This window comes from Peromyscus eremicus, chromosome 14 (genome assembly GCF_949786415.1).
Source record: "Peromyscus eremicus chromosome 14, PerEre_H2_v1, whole genome shotgun sequence".
Taxonomy (NCBI): domain Eukaryota; kingdom Metazoa; phylum Chordata; class Mammalia; order Rodentia; family Cricetidae; genus Peromyscus; species Peromyscus eremicus.
In genome coordinates, this window is record NC_081430.1 from 82,688,840 (window position 1) to 82,707,447 (window position 18,608).

General features: G+C 47.6%; 1 protein-coding gene across 6 annotated transcripts; it reads left to right on the top strand.

Moving 5' to 3' along the window:
* The first annotated feature begins 5,547 nt into the window (after nucleotides 1-5,547).
* Vrtn (vertebrae development associated) lies at nucleotides 5,548-18,403 on the top strand. 6 transcript variants are annotated; one of them, XM_059279496.1, is made up of 4 exons: nucleotides 6,250-6,339; nucleotides 6,436-6,688; nucleotides 15,033-15,146; nucleotides 15,517-18,403. In XM_059279496.1, exon 4 carries the CDS (start codon nucleotides 15,518-15,520, stop codon nucleotides 17,672-17,674), a length of 2,157 nt encoding a protein of 718 aa, XP_059135479.1. In that variant the 5' UTR covers nucleotides 6,250-6,339; nucleotides 6,436-6,688; nucleotides 15,033-15,146; nucleotide 15,517; the 3' UTR covers nucleotides 17,675-18,403. The 6 variants fall into 6 exon arrangements, with proteins under 6 accessions (XP_059135482.1, XP_059135479.1, XP_059135478.1 ...); XM_059279495.1 differs by adding an exon at nucleotides 11,065-11,251 and having other exon boundaries at nucleotides 6,267-6,688; XM_059279498.1 differs by lacking the exons at nucleotides 6,250-6,339; nucleotides 6,436-6,688 and adding exons at nucleotides 10,860-10,946; nucleotides 11,065-11,251.
* Nucleotides 18,404-18,608: the final 205 nt, after the last annotated feature.

Sequence of the window (18,608 nt, forward strand, 5' to 3'; positions counted from 1 at the left end):
AAATAAAAAAAAATGAGCACAATTTGTTCTTGTTGATATTGTTTGTTTGTTTTAGAGACAGGGTTTCCCTGTGTAGACCTAACTGTCCTGGATCTCCCTCTGTAGATCAGGCTGGTCTCAAAGTCAGAGATCCTCTGCCTCTGCCTCCTGAGTGCTGGGATTAAAGATGTGTGCCACCACTGCCTGGCTTGGAAACAATCTTAACCATTACTAATACCTGAAGAGCTAGACTGATTCATTCCCAGTTCATGCTGTGTGTACATTTGTGATAACATAGATGAAATGTGACATCCCAGCCAGACATGGTGGTACAGGTCTCTTATCTCTGAACTCTGGAGGTGGAGGCAGAGGATTTGGGGTTTCAGACGAGCCAGAGCCAGGAGACTTTGTCTCAAAAACAAAAACAAAAATAAAGTGAAGCAAAAACACACCAGATTTTGATGACCAGGTATAGGAGGAATGTAGGAAGCTGGGCATAGTAACATAAACCTGTAATCCCAAAACTTGGAAGGTGGAGGGAGGCCTTATCGGGAGTTCAAGACCATGATCAACCTCATAGTGAGTTCAAGGACAGTCATGGCTACATGGATTTTTTTTTTTAAGTAGATCCAATTATGAAAATGTCAATGTTAATAAACAGTTGTGAGAAATATAACTTTGGGGATGTGGTTTCATTTATAGAGTTCTTGCCTACCATGAATAAAATCTTATTTTGATCCCTAGCAGCTCATACATCTGTGTGACACACAGCTATAATTCAAGCTCTTGGGGGTAGAAGCCGGAGGATCTGAAGGGAAGGGCCTCCCCCCAGCTACATCGGTCTGGAAACAGAAGCAAAGCTAAAACAACTAAAGAAATGTAATCTTTCTCTCTGTCTCTCTGTGTGTGTGTCTCTGTATTTCTCTGTTTCTCTTGGTCTCTGTGTCTCTCTTTTTCTGTCTTTGTCTCTCTTTTTTTTTTTTTTTTTTTTGAGGTAGGGTCTCACTTCACAGCTAAAATTGTCTGGAACTTGCCATGTAACCTGTGGACCCAGGACAATCCTCCCACTTCAGCCTCTGGAGTTCGAGGAGTTCAGGGGCCACCTCTGTTGTTAGTAAATGTAATATTAATAATTAAGTGATTATTATTTAATATTAATTAAATATTATTAATATAATTAATTAAAATAATTAATATTTCCCATCAAAAATAAATTTTGTTTGTTTTTGGATTTTTTTGTTTGTTTCTTTGTTTTCAGACCTAGGGTCTCTAGCCTTAAACTTCTGATATTCCTGCTGCTGCCTTCCCATGGGATTACAGTCATGGCCACCATACTCGGTTTATGTAGTGCTGGGGATTGAACCCATGGACTAGTGCACGCTAGACAAGCGCTCTACCAACTGAGTAACATCCTCAACCCAGAATAATTGTGTTTGAGATATAGCATTCTGAATAAAAATTCCGTCTTCTCTGCTTTTCAACTTGTCTCGATGTGAGCGAGCACATTCATACTCCTGCTGCTACAGGAGCCAAAATAACATATAATGTGTGTGTGTGTGTGTGTGTGTGTGAGAGAGAGAGAGAGAGAGAGAGAGAGAGAGAGAGAGAGAGAGAGAGAGTGATGTGCATGTATTTGTGAGCATGAAGAGCTCAGAATGCAACCTTGTGGAGCTGGTTCTCTCCTTCTACTTCGGGTTAGGAGGGTGGAACTCAGGTCCCCAGGCTCGCACAGGAAGTCCCTTTACTGAGCCACCTCACCAGCCAATAGGTTTTCGTTGTTCTTGTTTTGAGATGAGATCTCTCTGTGTGTAGCCCTGGCTTGTCCTGGAACTCGCTCTGTAGACCAGACTAGCCACAAACTCAGAGTTCTACCTGTCTCTGCCTCTGGAGTGCTGGGATTAAAGGCGTGTGCCACCGTGCACTGCTATTCCTCTTTAAAAAGAAGCTAAAGACTATCTAACAGTGCATATTATTTAGTGTGGCTTTCATCCGGTTTCATTGGACGGTGACGGCTCTGGATAAAAAGAAATCGACAAAAGCGAGGTGCATAAGAGTGCTTAGTACACTGTGTCTAACGAAAGGGGGGAGGCCATCTGTCCCCTCTTTGTGACATGGGTTTTGTTTTGAAGATGGTTATCTAAGGAACTTTTTCTCCTCCAGGCCATACCTGTACCTCCCGAGTGCTGTGATTTCAGGGGTGTACCACTGGAACATGCTGGGCACCTCCCGAGTGTTGTGATTTCAGGGGTGTACCACTGGAACACGCTGAGCAAGCCTCTACTACCTGAGCTGCACCCCCCCAGTCACGGCCTTGCTTTTTAAGCCCGTCTCTGGAACGGACACACTAAAAACAGTATCGGGTGGTGTCTTAGTGAGGGCTTCTATTGCTATGATAAAAACCAAGACCAAAAGCCATTTGGGAAAGAAAGGTTTATTTTATCTTACACTTCCAGGTAACAGTCCACCAGCACAGAGGGAAGCTGGCAGGAAATCAAGCAGAGGCCGTGGAGGGGTGCGGTGCTGCTGACTGGCTGGCTCCTCATGGCTTGCTCAGCCTGCTTTCTTATAGCACCCAGGACCACCAGCGCGGGGGTGGCGTCATCCACAGTGAGCTGGGCCTGTTCACATCAGTCATCAATTAAGAATATGCAGCACAGACTGGCCCACAGACCAATCTGTTGTTTGTGCATTTCCTCAACTGAGAGTCCCTCTTCTGAAAGAACTCTAGCTTGTGTCAAGTTGACTAAAATCTAGTCAGAACGAGTGGTATTTATTTAGAAAGAAACTATCGTCAGAGGACAGGGTTAACCTTTGAATTCTAAATCTTTTCATAAAGATTTGAGCCAAGGTGTATAAGTATTTTGAATATCATCTATTTTTTTATTACACTTAAAAATTATGTGTATTTATATGTGTCTGTGTGAGTACATGCCACATTATGTACCTGAGGAGGCCAGAAGAGCCTGTCAGATCCATGAGTTGGACTACAGGTGGTTGTGAGCGATCTGATAATTCAGGCACTGGGAATTGAACTCAGGTCCTCTGAAAGAGTAGAAAGCATTCATTTCTGTTGTTGTTGTTTCAAGACAGGGTTTCTCTGTGTAGCTTTGGCTGTCCTGGAACTCACTCTGTAGAGCAGGCTGGCCTCGAACTCAAAGATCCACCTGGCTCTGCCTCCTGAGTGCTGGGATTGAAGGCATGCGCCACCACTGCAGGACTAGCAGGGAACATTCCTGAGCACGGAGCCTTCTCTCGTTTCTATATTATTTATTTACTGTATGTGGTGTGAATGTGAGCAAGCACCAAGGCACACATGTGCAGGGCAGAGGACAGCTTCCAGCGGTCAGCTCTTGCTTTTCACTTTGCTGAGGCAGGCCTCCATTGTTTCTGTTCTTACCAGGCTTCCAGGCTGGCTGGCCCACCACACCGGACTCTTTCCATAGGTTCTGGGGATCAAGGTTGATCAGATTTCCAGGGCTAGAGCTTGTCTACGTTGCACTACCTCCCTGCCTCTATTATGTATCTTTTATACGTATTGTGATATATTATTTATATATTACCTATGTGCATAATGCATTTGTGGGCAATGTAGTAAGATCCTGTCTCAACATAAAAAGTGAGAGAGAGGCTGGGACTACAGCTGTTGCCTACCATGAGTGAAGCCCTGGGTTGAATTACCAGAATCAGGGGAAAAAAGATTAAATCCTTAACATAGAACAAAAACTTCCAACCAGAGAAATCTACCGCTATGACACTGGCAGACAGGGACAGTGGTGAGCTGAGCCTGGGAAGAGAATCTGCTAAACTTATTCTATTGTTAAAAATTCATTTTATTGATCACACTTGTGTGTGTGTGTGTGTGTGTGTGTGTGTGTGTGTGTGTGTGGCGCATGTACCACAGCACACATGTGGAGGTTAGAAGACGATTTGCTGTAATCTTTCTCTCCTTTCCCCATGTGGTTCCCAGGGACTGAACTCACATCTACAGGTCTGATGGCCTTTTCGGGCTAAGCCATCCCGATGGACTCTTATTCTCTCCATTTTTTTTTACCCTGTGCCACTTGAATCTTTTAAAAAGTGAATGCTTAAGTTGCATAATCACAAGGGGGAAGAAAAAAAATCTAGATTAGGAACAAAATATACCAAGATGTTCACAATAGCTGCCTTTAGATAATGAAATTACATGTAGTTTTTTCTTTCTTTGTAATGGAACAGCCCCCAAGCTCTTTTTTCTACTACATCTTAAAAAAAAAACCACACACACACTTTTAAAAGACTCCATTAGCCGTTTAAAGAATTTTCAATTATCTTCATTTCTTAAAAAAAAAGAAGAAGATGGCAACCAACACAGCCCCTTATAAAATGTCAAACAGCACAGGAAGATATGTAAAAAAGTTTCCTTTAATTCAAGACTCCCACTATTCTCTCAAACTTAAAAAACACTGCAAACTTACATGAAGAACATAAAAAGCAATTTCAAATCACCAGCGGGCTTCGGAGTTGGAATATACTCCCTTTGTGCCATGCAGAATCCAAAATACTTTCAATTGATCAAGACATCAAATGCTATGTATGCTCCAGTAACCAAGAAGTCAGCGTTCTGAGGGTTAACAATCTGCCCAGGGCAGGTATTCAAATCCACGACGGTGAGAGTAGGCTAAACCACACTGCCTCAGGACATTTCCATCACAGTGGGGAGCGCTGGTAACCGCCGTCAGCCAGCCAGCCCTTCAGTGGAAGGCAAGTCTAAGACGGGATTTTTGAGAGATAAGAGAGCCCGTAATTGGGAAAAATGATAACAGTGATTTTGGGTATAATGGACCCTGAGGAGCAGCAGAGTACTGAAGGGAGGGAGGTAGACATGGAAGCTTGGGAGAGAAACCAGCTACTCCCAACACTCCAAAGGGTTAAAACCGGGCAGGAAAACTCCCGGAGGGAAGCCACCTCCAAAGGCAGCCATTGGAGCCCTTCACCTCCCCCACTGCCCAAAACTAGACAGGCAGTTGGGACTGGATCCTTTGGGGGATTATTTAAAGCCCCTAGGGCCCTAGGTGAACTGCAGGGAGGGATTAAAGCCCCTGGTACAGTAGAGTCCTCCTCCCCGTGGGCCCAGAGTTTAGGTGTGCTGGGATAGCCCCCTCCCCTCCCCCCAGCCGCTGCCAGATGCAGTTTAGGCCCAGGCAAGCTTTGGCAAGAAGAGGTGTTGAGCCTCCAGCCTGAGGGATGAGCAAAGAGTAGTGAGACATAATTTTGGAGATTTTGTGAGAACCAGGCCTTCACCAAGATGGGGGCAGGGAGCTGTTTCCCAGCCTGACTGCTCTAGTCTTGTAGGGCCGACTTGGGCAAGCTGGCTCAGGCAGAAATACATTTCAGGGGTTCGGAAAACACCCAAGTCTTTCTCTACTCAACCATCCATGCCTCTTTTGGGGGCGACACTAAGCTGTCACACACACACACACACACACACACACACACACACACACACACCACACACCCCGCCCAACCCTCAAGCTTAACTACAAAGTTTTCCCTTCCCTCTCTCTACTCACCTTTTCCTCCCTTCTGCTCCCCTCCCCCTCCCACCCCCAAACTCTTAGGCAATCTTTTAATTTTCTTTTAAGTTTTCCCTGGGCCGAGAGGGGTCTGTTTCAGAGCTAGGTCGGGCCATTTTAACACTCCCAGCGGGGGACCGTGGATGACAATTGCTACTATCACTTTACCATTGGAAGTGACCCCCGAATTTACACTTCTTTCATCTTGGGACCAGAGCCCTGGAGGTGGGCGATTTCCTGGGGGGGAGTGGCTTAAACCATTTCCCCACCAGTCAGTTGGCTGTCGGCCGTCCATGCTTGACGGTCCACTACAGATATGGGACTGATGTGGCCGAGAGAGTGCAGGTCAGCAAGGGAAGCGCTCCGGGAAGGCCTCTCCCTGTAGGGAGGCCTAAATGACCCCGGCTGGAAGGTGGAGAGACGACTGGATGCTCCCCAGGGCTCTGGACCACCCTCGAGGTCAGTAAAGAAGGATATATATATATATATATATATATATTTTTCAAAACCAGAAGGGGCCGGTTCCTCATTGAGCTTGGTGACCCAGGCACCTAGGGGTTGCCTTCAGGATGGTAAAGGATTCAGGTCTAAGAACCACCGGTGGAGATGCTAGGCGGGCGTGCGGACAGGGACGCTAGGCATTGTTTTACGTTCTCCCTACCCCCACACCTCCAGCCCCTTCCCCACCCCCCACCGACTAGCCTATCTTCCCTCCCCCCCCCCCCGGGGCGGGCACAATGGTATGGCCCCAGCCCCTCCCCAGACCGCAGAGCTGTTCTGGTTAGGGCCCTGGTTTCTGCAGCTCCAGGTGGGCCAGTTCTCTACTCTAGCACCCCCAAGGGTGCCTGGTGGCCACTGTCAATGCCCCTTGTGGACTGCCTTTACTTTTCTCCCTCCCTTCCAGACACAGGGTACTGAACTTGGTACCCCCGGAGGCTCTTCTGGTTGGCCTCAGGTGCACCCCCTTAGTTACCTTTTGTGACGGGAGTTCCCTTGGGAAGTCAGCGTCTCAAGGACCCACCAGTGAGTCCCAGGAGCCCTGCCATGTCTAGACACAGAGGAGGAAACCAAGATGGCTGGCAGTCCCTTGGCCATGCAGCCTGGGCAGCCAGGCCACTCACTGCGCCCTGGTAATTGAAGCCAGGAAGGCTGGAGAGGTAGGGATCAAACTCTACTACCTTATTGAGCCTTAAAGTCTGTGGGCCCACATGCCTGTGGGTTTAGGAGATTACAGATTGCAGGGGGTGCTTTGGGAGGGACAGGGAGAAAGGGGGAAGGAAGTCTCCCAGAGAGCTCTGGATTCTCAGTTGGAGTTCAGGATACAGTTGGTAGGGAAGGAGTTTATTTTCCCTTCCTGGTCCTACACAGAGCCCTGATCTCCTAACCCTCCTAAAATACAGGGGATAGAAACCCGAACCTGGCTCGGCAGCTTCCATCTGCTTGTAGAGATCCCTGAGGCGACAGGGAAGTGGCCCTGGTAAAGGTGACTAATAAAGTGTGCTGCCCCTGTCTACTTATCTCTTATGTGACTCCAGATCCTTCCCAGGCATTAAGATGTTGTTTAGAAACTGATGGCCTAGCCTTACCTCCGCCCTTCCAACTTGAAGTCTGTATCGTGGAGGCAGGGGTTGCCTCTTTGGTTTAGTACTTTTTCAGACCCTTTCCAGGAGCTATGTGGGGATTCAGGGAGGCCAGCCACAGACTGGACTCATTCCTTCAGAGCACCTGGCAGCAGTGGTGCTGGCCCCGCGTACACTTCAGGAAGGGGTGCCATGGCCCAAGCGCTGCACCTGAACTCCATCACCAATCAGCTACTTAAGGGCTTCCTCCTGCATCCCCTGCCCCTTCCACACTGGCTGTCTTCTGGTGGTCCAGTCCTGCTTTGTATGGAGCTGCTTTTTAAAATTTTTATTTTAGAAACAGGGTCTCCCTACATAGACTAGGCTGGACTTGAACTCAAGAACCTTGTGAGTGCTGGGATTCCAGGCTTGCGCCACTAGACCCTGCTCTCAGCAAGGGTCTGAGGAAGCCAGAAGCGGGGCATTACCTACTTACATCTCCCTCTTTAGGGGGGAGGGGGAGAGGAAAGAGAGTCAGGTGTGATCAAGCCAAGGAAGATGAGGCAGGGTAGGACCCAGTAGGGTGGGGAGGGTAGGTCTGTGCAGAGGAAGAGTGCCGTGTCTGGACGCTGTGGAGGACACTCCTGGAGGAATTCAGGCAAGTCAGTTTTACTCTTGGTACCTTGTCTGTTTCCTTGTCTGCAGAGTGACTAGGTGCATCTCAAAATGCCAAGAAGTTCTCCGGATCGTTTAAATAAATGCTTTAGAGAATTTTATGTGATGGAATTACAGCAGTTAGGAGAGCATTGGAGTCAGCTTTTAATAGCTGTATGTTCTTTCTTAATTGAACCCCCGCTGAGCCTCCCTTCTCCAGGTGTGAGCTAGGAACATTGATGCCTGGGATCCGGGTAGGTGTGATAGAGTTGTAGTTGTGTGGAGGAAGGTGAGACCCACAGGGTAATAAAATTACCTCTGAAAACCTGGAATCCAGTGTTCACCCCCACAAAAGCCCACAGGGACTTGTGATCACCCAGGGGAACATCACGATCCACTTGTAAGCATGGAGTGGAAGCAGGAAGACTCACCTACACGCTCTAAATTGTTCTTTCTGAGACTTCGGTTGAATTACCGAAGTTAAATGCTCTTAGTGCAGAGTCAGTAAGTGGCAGCTCTTTTCCTAATTTTGTTTGCAAAGTATCTCAAAGCGCTCATTTGCATGCAGCTGTATGACACGACTTAGTGGGTGACATCCTGTAAGAAAAACAGGGGACATTATCCTGTTTCTTGGGACGATTCTTTGACAGTGAGGAAAAGCTCTTTGTCTTTAGAACTTGTTTTGGGGGTTCGGTTTTTTTATTGCCTGTGTTACAGTGTTTTTCTACTAAGGATCTGCATATAGTTTATCTCTCAAGTCCAAAGGAAAATGATAGATTTATTTTTATTTATTTATTTTTTGTCTTTTGAGACAGGGTTTCTCTGGGTAGCCCTTGCTGTCCTGGAACTCAATCTGTACTCTGTAGACCAGGCTGGCCTTAACTCAGAGATGCACCTGCCTCTGCCCTCCTGAGTGACGGGATTAAACACGTGTGTCACCACCACCTGGCTTAGAATTAAAATTTTAAAAATTATTATGTATATATGTGTGTTGTGTGTATGATACATATTTGTGGGCACGTAGTCACAGCAGGCACGTGGCAGTTAAAGGACAACTCTCCCACCTTGATCTGGCTTCCTGGGATAAAGCCCGAGTTTCCAGACCTGTACAGCAAACCCCGTACCTGCTGAGCCATCTCCACAGCCCCGGAACAAGAGTTTTCAAAAATGTAAAATGCATACAAGATAAAAAGATTCAAAAGGCCAATTTCTGTTGAGGTTGAGGGACAAGGGGTTCGAGAGTACACTTTTATAATCCCAGCATTTAGGAGACAGAGAGGCAAGACTTATCTCAAATTCAACACCAACCTGGGCTGCATAATGACACCCTGTCGCTCAAAGAACAGCAACAAAAACCTATACCCCCCTGCCCCCCAAAAAAGAAAAAAAAAGAATCCAAATCTAGATTAAATAACATTGCAAAAGTAGAAAGTTGGTGAGTTTATGCCAGATTATTCCTAATATACACGTGTGTCCTCTTCCCAGACAGGGTTTCTCCTGGCTGTCCTGGATCTCACTCTGTAGACCAGGCTGGCCTCGAACTCACAGAGATCCACCTGCCTCTGCCTCCCGAGTGCTGGGACTAACGGTGTGCGTCACCACCGGCCCGGCTGGGGTATAATTCTCATACATTTTTTTCCTTAATATACACATTTTGAAGGCTTTACAGCCTATGGTGTTAACTAAGGACGATTGTTATTGTCACTGCTTGAAAGGTTTTCCTTGCTTGCCATCAGGTAAAATTCTTTTCTCCCCACCTCTACCCAATTACGATTTACATTCCAGTGCATCTCTTTAAGTATACAGTTTGGTGAGCTGAAGCAAGTATACTCAAACACACTTTTAAAGTGGGGGCTGATTAAAGCAATGTGTTAGGCTCTGAGAACCAGATCTGCGAAGCCAGAGAAGAAAACCATTCTCGCTTCTAATCGAAAAGCTGTCCATAAAGGAATGCCTCTGCTTGGCGATTCCTGAAGATAGGGAGATTGATCTGTATTCAAAGGGAGGCCGGCTGGTTAAATGTGAGTGCAGCGCCGGGCTGGCTCAGTCACTGGTGATATTTTAGACTAATTAGGCAGCTGCCAATTGCCTCAGTTTCTCCACCTGTGAATTGGGGCTAATGATAGGACCAACTTTTTCCTCTCTTTTTTGAGACAGTGTCTGAGGTATTCCAGACCAACTTCACACTGGAGATGTAGCCAAGGACGACCTTGGGCATCAATCCTCCTGCCTCCGCCTCCCGCAGGCTGGAATAATAGGTGAGTGTTGGAGTCGCTGTTCAGGAATTGCAGGCATGCACCACCACAGGTGTTTATGTGGTGGTAGGAATGCAATCTGTGGCTTCTTGCATGCTAGATGAGCTCTCTGCTAGCTGAATTATATCCCTGGCAGCCCCTCACACACCCTTTTTAAATCAGGGACTTGCTTATTTTTTTTTATTTTTTATTTTTTTTGGTTTTTCGAGACAGGGTTTCTCTGTGTAGTTTTGAGCCTTTCCTGGAACTCACTCTGTAGACCAGGCTGCCTTGAACTCACAGAGATCGGCCTGCCTTGCCTCCAGAGTGCTGGGGTTAAAGGCGTGCACTACCACTGCCCTACGATTTATTTATTTTTTAAAATTTATTTTATTTTATGTGTATGAGTGTTTTGCTTGAATGTGTGTCTGTGCACCATAGGCATGTCTGATGCCTGTGAAAGTCAGAAGAGGATGTTAGATTTCTGGAACTGGGGTTACGGACGTTATAGGCTGCCATGTGGGTGCTAGGAATTGAATCTGGGTCATTGGTGAGAACAACAAATGTTCTTAACTGCCCAGGATTATTATTTTTTAATTATTATTACGTTTATTTATTTTGTATGTAGTGGGCATACATGCCGTAGTATACCTGTGGTCGTCAGAGGACAATTCCTGGAGTCTGTTCTCTTTTTCTACCATGAGGGTTCCAGGAATTAAACTCAGACCTCAGGTCATCAGGCTTGGCAGTAAACACCTTTACTCATTTTACTCATTGATTCGTGTGTGTGTGTGTGTGTGTGTGTGTGTGTGTGTGTGTGTGTGTATATGTATGAGTGATGTTGGGTGTTTTTCCTACATTGCTCTTCATCTTCCTTTTGGGGATAGGTTCTCTCACTGAACCTGGAGCTCTCTGATTCAGCCAGCGGGGCTGGCCAGCAGGTCTCTGGGATCCTCCTGACTGTACAGGTGTGTGCTGCTCCCCCTGACTTTTTAACATGAATTCTTATGCTCTGAGCTCAGGCCCGGGTTCCCAGCCAGCGCTGTGCCAACTGAGCTCTCTCCTCATCTGTTTTCTTTTTTGCAGTACTGCGGGTTGAACACAAGGTGTCCTTCATGCTAGGCAAGCGCTCTACCATTGAGCTATCCCAGTAGTTCCGACGCTGTGGTCCTGCTGCCCGGTTTAGAATACGAGCAGTCTCCATTCCACAGACCTCGGCACCAGACATCTTCCCTGTTGCCTCTGTGAAAGACCATCTATTCCAAGACTGCGGGTCTCAGCTTTTTTTAGTTTCAGGATCTTTAAATAGGGGGCTTGAAGACTTTGGTAATATAGGTAATATCTCAATGTGTACTACATTCAAAATGAAAACCAAGGAGCTCAGAACACTGGTCTTGCACGTTCGAGGCCCCGGGTCCAACTCCTAATACTGAATTAAAAACAAAGTAAAAATGAAATAGTAACAGCTAATCACTGATGTGAAAAGTAACTTTTCCAGGGCTGTGGATATAGATCAGTGGTGGGGTTTTGCCACTGGTGTGCTCAGGCCTTGGGTTTGATCCCTAGCACTAATTTAAAAAGGAAAAATTTCTATAGTAAAAGAAAAGGTAAGAATCATTTAATTTCTCTTTATTCAGATCTCTGCGATACTGGTTTAGAAGATCCTCATCAGTCTGTCTTCATACACTGTTTTGTTGTGGAAAAAATTAGGAAAATCTGACTTTAATCCTTTTATTCATTTATTCATTTTGTTTTTTTGAGACAGGGTTTCTCTGTGTAACAACTCTGGCTGTCCTGGAATTTACTTTGCCTCTGTAGACCAGGCTGGCTGCAAACTCACAGAGGTCCACCTGCCTCTGCTTCCCGAGTGCTGGGACTAAAGATGTGTGTCACCAACCCCCCCTCCCCCATTTGATCCCTATTTGAAGGGGACTTTGAGGCTTTTCAATGGATCTTTTTGCTGTTCTATGTGAACTCTGCATGACAATTGGCCAAAGCTTAGTTATGATGCAGGGTTCAAACCATAACTATTCCCAGCTCTCAGCAGAGGCTCAGGAGACACTATTTAAAGAAAACAGTAAAACAAGAAACTGTTTCCTGAAAATTTTGTATGATATGTTGTGCTTTGCTTATTTTACAAAGTGCTTGACCTTATAAGGTCATCCATATTTAGGTATTGGGAAGTTGGCAAGGTTACTGTAGCAGATATCAAGTTAAAAAAAAAATTGGAGGGCGTTGATACAGGATCAGCCAGGGTAGTCTTAAACTTACTGCAAAGCCCAGATTGGCTGTGAATCTCCCAAGTGCTAAGATTAAAGGTGTGTACCTGGCTTTATTTATTTTTTTATTTATTTTTTATTTTTTTATTTTTTTTTTTGGTTTTTCCAGACAGGGTTTCTCTGTGTAGTTTTGCACCTTTCCTGGAACTTGCTTTGTAGACCAGGTTGGCCTCGAACTCACAGAGATCCACCTGGCTCTGCTGGGATGAAAGGCTACCACCGCCCAGCTATTATTATCTTTTGATAGAGAGTCTTAATGGTGTTTCCCAGGCTAGCTCTGAATCCCTGGACATTGGTGATTACTCTTCCTATTTTCAGGTGAAAATTCAAGCTTTTTTAGTTACAGTAATATAGTTAACTTCTTTGAAGAGATCTGTTTCTTTCTTTCTCTCTTTTTTATATTATTAAAAAAAAAATTTAAGCCCAGCAGTAGTGGTGGTGCATGCCTTTATTTACAGCACTCAGAGGCAAAGGCAGGCAGATCTCTGTGAGGTCAGCCAGGACTACATAGAGAAAACCTGTCTTGAAAATAAAAAAAAGAAAGAAAGAAAAGAAAAGAAAAGAAAAGAAAAATTAGCATATTTATGTGTATAAATGTTTTGCCTACATGTATAGATACCACATGCATTCCTAGTATTGAAGGAGGCCAGAAGAGGGTGTTGGATCCCCTGGTGCTGGAGACACAGGGGATATGTGCTTGTGTGGGAACCAAGCCCTGATCCTCTGCAAGAGCAGCGATGATTAGCCACTGAGACATCTCTCCAGCTCATCACCTGGTTCATTTTTGAGAGACTATCTGTCAAATATGCCTGAGTCAGCATAACCCATTTCTCTATCTCTGTGGTGTTTTGTTTTGTTTTTTAATTGTTTTTTGTTTTGAGTCAGGTTCTGTGACTCAAGCTGGCCTTGAACTAGCCTTATAGCCCTGCCTGACCTTGAACTTTGAATCTGACCCTTCTGTCTCTGCTTCACAGAGCTGGGATTGCAGATGTGTGCTGCCATGCCTCATATAATGTCTACCAGTCTTTTGCTAAAAGTAGTATTCTGGCCAACTCTTGAGAAGCTAAGCTATGCTAAGCTAGAGCAGGCCATTTTCCTAAGCCTGAGCTTAAGAGCTGTCCTTAAATCTATAGTAAAACTCTCTCTTTTTTCTTTGTCGTCTCCCCCCCATCCCCATTCCCCCATCCCACCCCCACTCCCCTATTGAGATGGGTTTTCTCTGTGTAGCCCTGGCTGTTCTGGAACTCACTCTGTAGACCAGGCTGGTCTCAAACTCGCAGAGATCCGCCTGCCTCTGCCTCCTGAGTCCTGGGATTAAAGACATGTGCCATCATAGCAGAGAACTCTTAAATTAACTCCCAGCTGCGCTTTAAAAAAAAAAAAAAAAGCTCTACGGGGCGTGGTGCACACTTTCCAATCCCAGCACTGAGAGGCAGAGGCAGGCCTGAGTTTGAGGCAAGCCTGCTCTACATAAAAATGTTCCATGCTGAAAGCTAATTCATCGCATACCTCTAAACAATAATAGTCCAAAGGGGACATTCTTCCTGCTCAGCATGATGAAAGGCCCACTTTAGAAACACGTGGGTGCGATTAAGGACTTCTGTTTAATAAAATGTGTTCTCAAGGGCATTCTTCGAAGGCATCAGGGGGAAGAACATGACCTCTGGTATAATTAGATACTGTTGCTTTTATAGGAAAGATAGGTTCCCACGCTGTAGCCCAGGCTGGCTTGGAATTCACTTTGTAGTTTGTGCTGGGAATATAGGAGTAAGCTATCACTCCCCATCAGATAACACAGTTCTATTCAAATGAGAAGATGGCAAGCCAGGCCGGGCAGTGGTGGCGCACACCTTTAATCTCCAGTGCTTGGGAGGCAGAGGCAGGCAGAGCTCTGTGAGTTTGAGGCCAGCCTGGTCTATAACGTGAGTTCCAGGACAGCCAGGGCTGTTACATAAAGAAACCCTGTCACACAAAAAAGCAAAAACCAGCCAGGCGGTGGTGGCGCATGCCTTTCATCCCAGCACTCGGGAGGCAGAGCCAGGCGGATCTCTATGAGTTCGAGGCCAGCCTGGGCTACAGAGTGAGATCCAGGAAAGGCGCAAAGCTACACAGAGAAATCCTGTCTCGAAAAACAAAACAACAACAACAACAAAAAGCCAAAAACAAAAAAGAAAAACGAACAAAAAATCCAAGAAGGCAAATTCTATCATTGTGTTAAATTATCATGGTGTGTCTAAGTATTCTCAAAATAATTTATGAGGGACCTGGGACTGTGGTTTGGGAGTCATTGTTCTAGGTTTGGCTCTTACATGATCATAGGTCTTGAACCACTACAGAGATAGTTAATATGTTGTTTATTTTGAGACAAGGTTTCACTCTGTAGCCCTGGCTGGCCTGGAACTTGCAGAGATCTGGCTGCTTCTACCTCCCTGATACGTGCTAGGATTAAAGGCATTCACAACCATGCCCGGTAGAGGTGTGGTTTACTCTTCTGCAGTGTAATACGTATGTGTTAGATAATGATGCACAGTAGCTAACAATCTATACTGCTTTACTGTGTGTCTGCTACTGTTCTAGGGAGGGACACAAAGACAAATGTCTGTCTGTTTTTACATAGAATCTGGCTAGGTAGCCCAGGCTGGCCTTGAATTCATGACCCTCCTGCCTTCACACTCCCTGTATTGGGATTGCATTTTTTTTTTTTTTTTTTTTTTTTGCTTTCATTATATCCGTTAAGCCAATAGATGCTCTAAGGTAGGCACTCCCTTTCTGCAGGGGAGAAGGCAGAAGCCAGAAGGTGAAGTGCTTTGCCAGACTCATACTGGAACCGGGATTCAGAGTTCCAGAGACTATGCTTTTCCTCAGACTCACGGACTAAACAAAGCCAAGGTAGCAATTAGCGGTTATGTCTCCTGGGGAAATACCTCTAGGACAGTGGTTCTCGACCTTCCTAATGCTGCCTGCGACCCTTTAATGCTGCCGAGGTGACTTCCAACCATAAATTTATTTTATTTTCGTTGCTACTTCATAACTGTGATTTTGCTACTGTCATGCATTGTAGTGGAAATATCTGTGTTTTCCCATGATCTCAGGCAACCCCCCCCCAAAGGGTTGTTCGACCTCAAAAAGGGTCACGACCCACAGGCTGAGAACCATTGCTCTGGGGAGAAGGTATAAGAGTACACAGGGCATCCACCATTATTGGGTATCATATAGGCATCTTGTTCTGACCTCTGACCTCTACCCTCTGCCCTGTCAGGATGACTTCTCGGGATCAGCTGGTGCAGCAGGTGCTGCGAGATCTGCAGGAGGCAGTGGAGTCCGAGGGCCTGCAAAGTCTCACCAGTGCCGCCGTGGAGGCCAAGCGGGTCCTGTCTTCCTTCACCCTCCCCATCTGCCAGAAGGGTGGCCCTGGGCCCCAGGTGCTGGAGGTGGACTCTGTGGCCCTGAGCCTGTACCCAGAGGATGCCCCTCGGAACATGCTGCCCCTGGTGTGCAAGGGCGAGGGTAGTCTGCTGTTTGAAGCAGCCAGCATGCTGTTGTGGGGGCACACCGGTCTCAGCTTGGAGCTGCGGGCCCGCACTGTGGTGGAGATGCTGTTGCACAGGCACTATTATCTCCAGGGCATGATCGACTCCAAGGTGATGCTGCAGGCTGTACGCTACTCCCTGTGCTCCGAAGAGTCCCCCGAGATGACCAGCCTGTCTTCCGCCACGCTGGAGGCCATCTTTGATGCAGATGTCAAGGCTACGTGCTTCCCTACCAGCTTCTCCAACGTGTGGCACTTGTACGCCCTGGCCTCCATCCTTCAGCGCAATATCTACTCCATCTACCCCATGCGCAACGTCAAGATCCGACCCTATTTTAACCGCGTTATCAGGCCTCGCCGCTGCACGCATGCGACCTCCATGTTGCACATCATGTGGGCTGGCCAGCCCCTCACTAACCACCTCTTCCGCCACCAGTATTTTGCCCCCGTGGTTGGGTTGGAAGAGGTGGAGGCTGATGGTACTGCTACCCTGAACCCCACTCCTCCGGTCCTGGGTTCTCTGCGACCACCAGCCGAAACCCTGGAGCTGCTCAACCGGGAACCTGGCCTCAGCTACTCCCACCTCTGTGACCGCTCCGGCATCACCAAGAGCACCTTCTACCGCTGGCGGCGGCAGACCCAGGAGCACCGGCAGAAGGTGGCCACCCGCTTCTCTGCCAAGCACTTCCTGCAGGACAGCTTCTACCGTGGGGGCCTTGTGCCACTGCAACAGTTCCTGCAGAGATTCCCTGAGATCTCCCGTTCTACCTACTATGCCTGGAAGCATGAGCTGCTGGGCTCTGGTGCCGATTCAGCCTTGGTCCCGGCTGCTCCATCCGGGGAGGCACTGGCTGGGCCAGGGCTGGAGAGCCTGCCAGGGAAGAAGGCTGCTGAGGGACCGGGGCGCTCCTCCCTGGCTGCGGGGGTGTCAAGCCCTAGCGTGCTCTTTATGCAGCGCGCCAAGTCGTACCTGGAACACTGCATCTCTCTGAACAAACTGGTACCCTATCGCTGCTTCAAATGCAGGTTCCCTGGCATCTCGAGGTCCACCTACTACAACTGGAGGCGGAAGGCCCTCAGGAGGAGCCCCAGTTTCAAGCTGGCCCCAGACCTTGCAACCGCTGAGTCTCCAACTCCAACAGATGTTGGGGACAGGGCCCTGCTCCCGTTGAAGGATGAGGTGGGAGAAGAGGGGACAGGGAAAGCAGGAGGTGGAGGCCCCCCTGTTTCCCAGGGGCTCGTTTCCACAAGGATGCCCCTGTCCCGTTGGCAGAGGCGACTACGCAGGGCTGCCCGCAAGCAGGTGCTGAGTGGGCACCTGCCTTTCTGTCGCTTCCGCCTCCGCTACCCTAGCCTGTCACCCTCCACTTTTTGGGTATGGAAAAGTCTTTCCCGGGGATGGCCCAGGGTGCAGGCCTCCTCTTTGGGCCAAAGGAGGCAGGAGCCAGATGAAGGGCCGGGGTCTAATGAGTGGCGGGAGGAGATGGAAGCCGTTAAGAAGGTAACATCTGCCGTGGTTCCTCAGGTGGAGACCCTGCCAGGGGTTGCTTCTGCAGAAAACACTCCAGAAGATGCCCAGGGAGGTCCTTCTCGAGTAGGGCTCATTCAGGAGACACCTATGAGCCAGGGCCAACCCCACAGTGGATTCCTGTCAAGCCAGGCTGTGGCAGCAGCAGCAGGTGGCAGGGATGGCCAGGTGCTGGTGATGGACATGCTTACCACCACCAGGTTCAAGGCCCAAGCCAAGCTGTTCCTGCAGAAGCGCTTCCAATCCAAGACTTTCCCCTCCTACAAGGAGTTCCAAGCCCTCTTCCCCCTCACTGCCCGCTCCACCTACTACATGTGGAAGCGGGCCCTCTTTGAAGGCCTCACGCTGGTTGATGGCTGATGAAGGGGAGACCTGAGTTGTCCCCTGACTTGGCCAGGATGCCCTTTACTCTTCTTGTCTTCCATAATTTCCCGGTTTGGGATGGAAATGTGGAAGTCAGCCACCTATTCTAACGAAAGCTACAGGAGTGCCGATGGACTCTTCGGGTGTTGGCTCGTCATATATTTTTTTATTGTGTTTAGTATTTTTTTTTTCCATTAAAGTGGGTTGGCAGGACCCCCTTGCCAGTGGAAGTCACTCATGATTGTGCCCAAGCCCTCTGCAGCTTTTCCTGGCCCCACAAAGAGTATTACAGCATGGCCATGTATCTTCTGTCAGGCAGAATATAGCTTTACTTTTTTTAGGGTGATGTCCTTTTTTCCCCAAAGATGTCTTCTAAAGAAACAAGAAAATTGAGTGTGAGGCAGGTGTGTGGCTTTGTCTCCTGCCCCCAGGGGAGAAGGTGCCAGACTCTTCACCATCAGCAGCAGCAGCTGGACTTCATAGAACAAACCATGGTAGCCTCTAAGCTGGGGAAGGCCCCTAGGCACTGGAGACCCTGGAGAGGAAGGAAGGCCTGTTCCCTCTCTTGGGGAAGAGGTCTCTGCCAGTCCTTGCCAGCCTGGCTAGCTGTTGAGTCTCATCCTTGGCAAGGAGCCACAAGGTTATAAAGGCTGATGGGTGGCTGAGTTTTCATTGTCCAACAGCAAAGTTGGGCAACCAAAGAAATAAAGTGATGCCTTGCTCACACACTGCCCGAAGTCTCTGGGATTTGTTTGGCTAAGATGTGACTGCCTGTTCCCAGGCGCCCTTTTGGCTTAAAGGGAGTTGGGACACCATTTCTGTCTTCTGATAGTACATGCTTGAGACCAAGGCTTACTGGTAGGACTCTGGTAGGAATTGGACCTAAAGTGACACTTTGGTCTGACTGAGTAAGACACTTCTTCCTCCACAT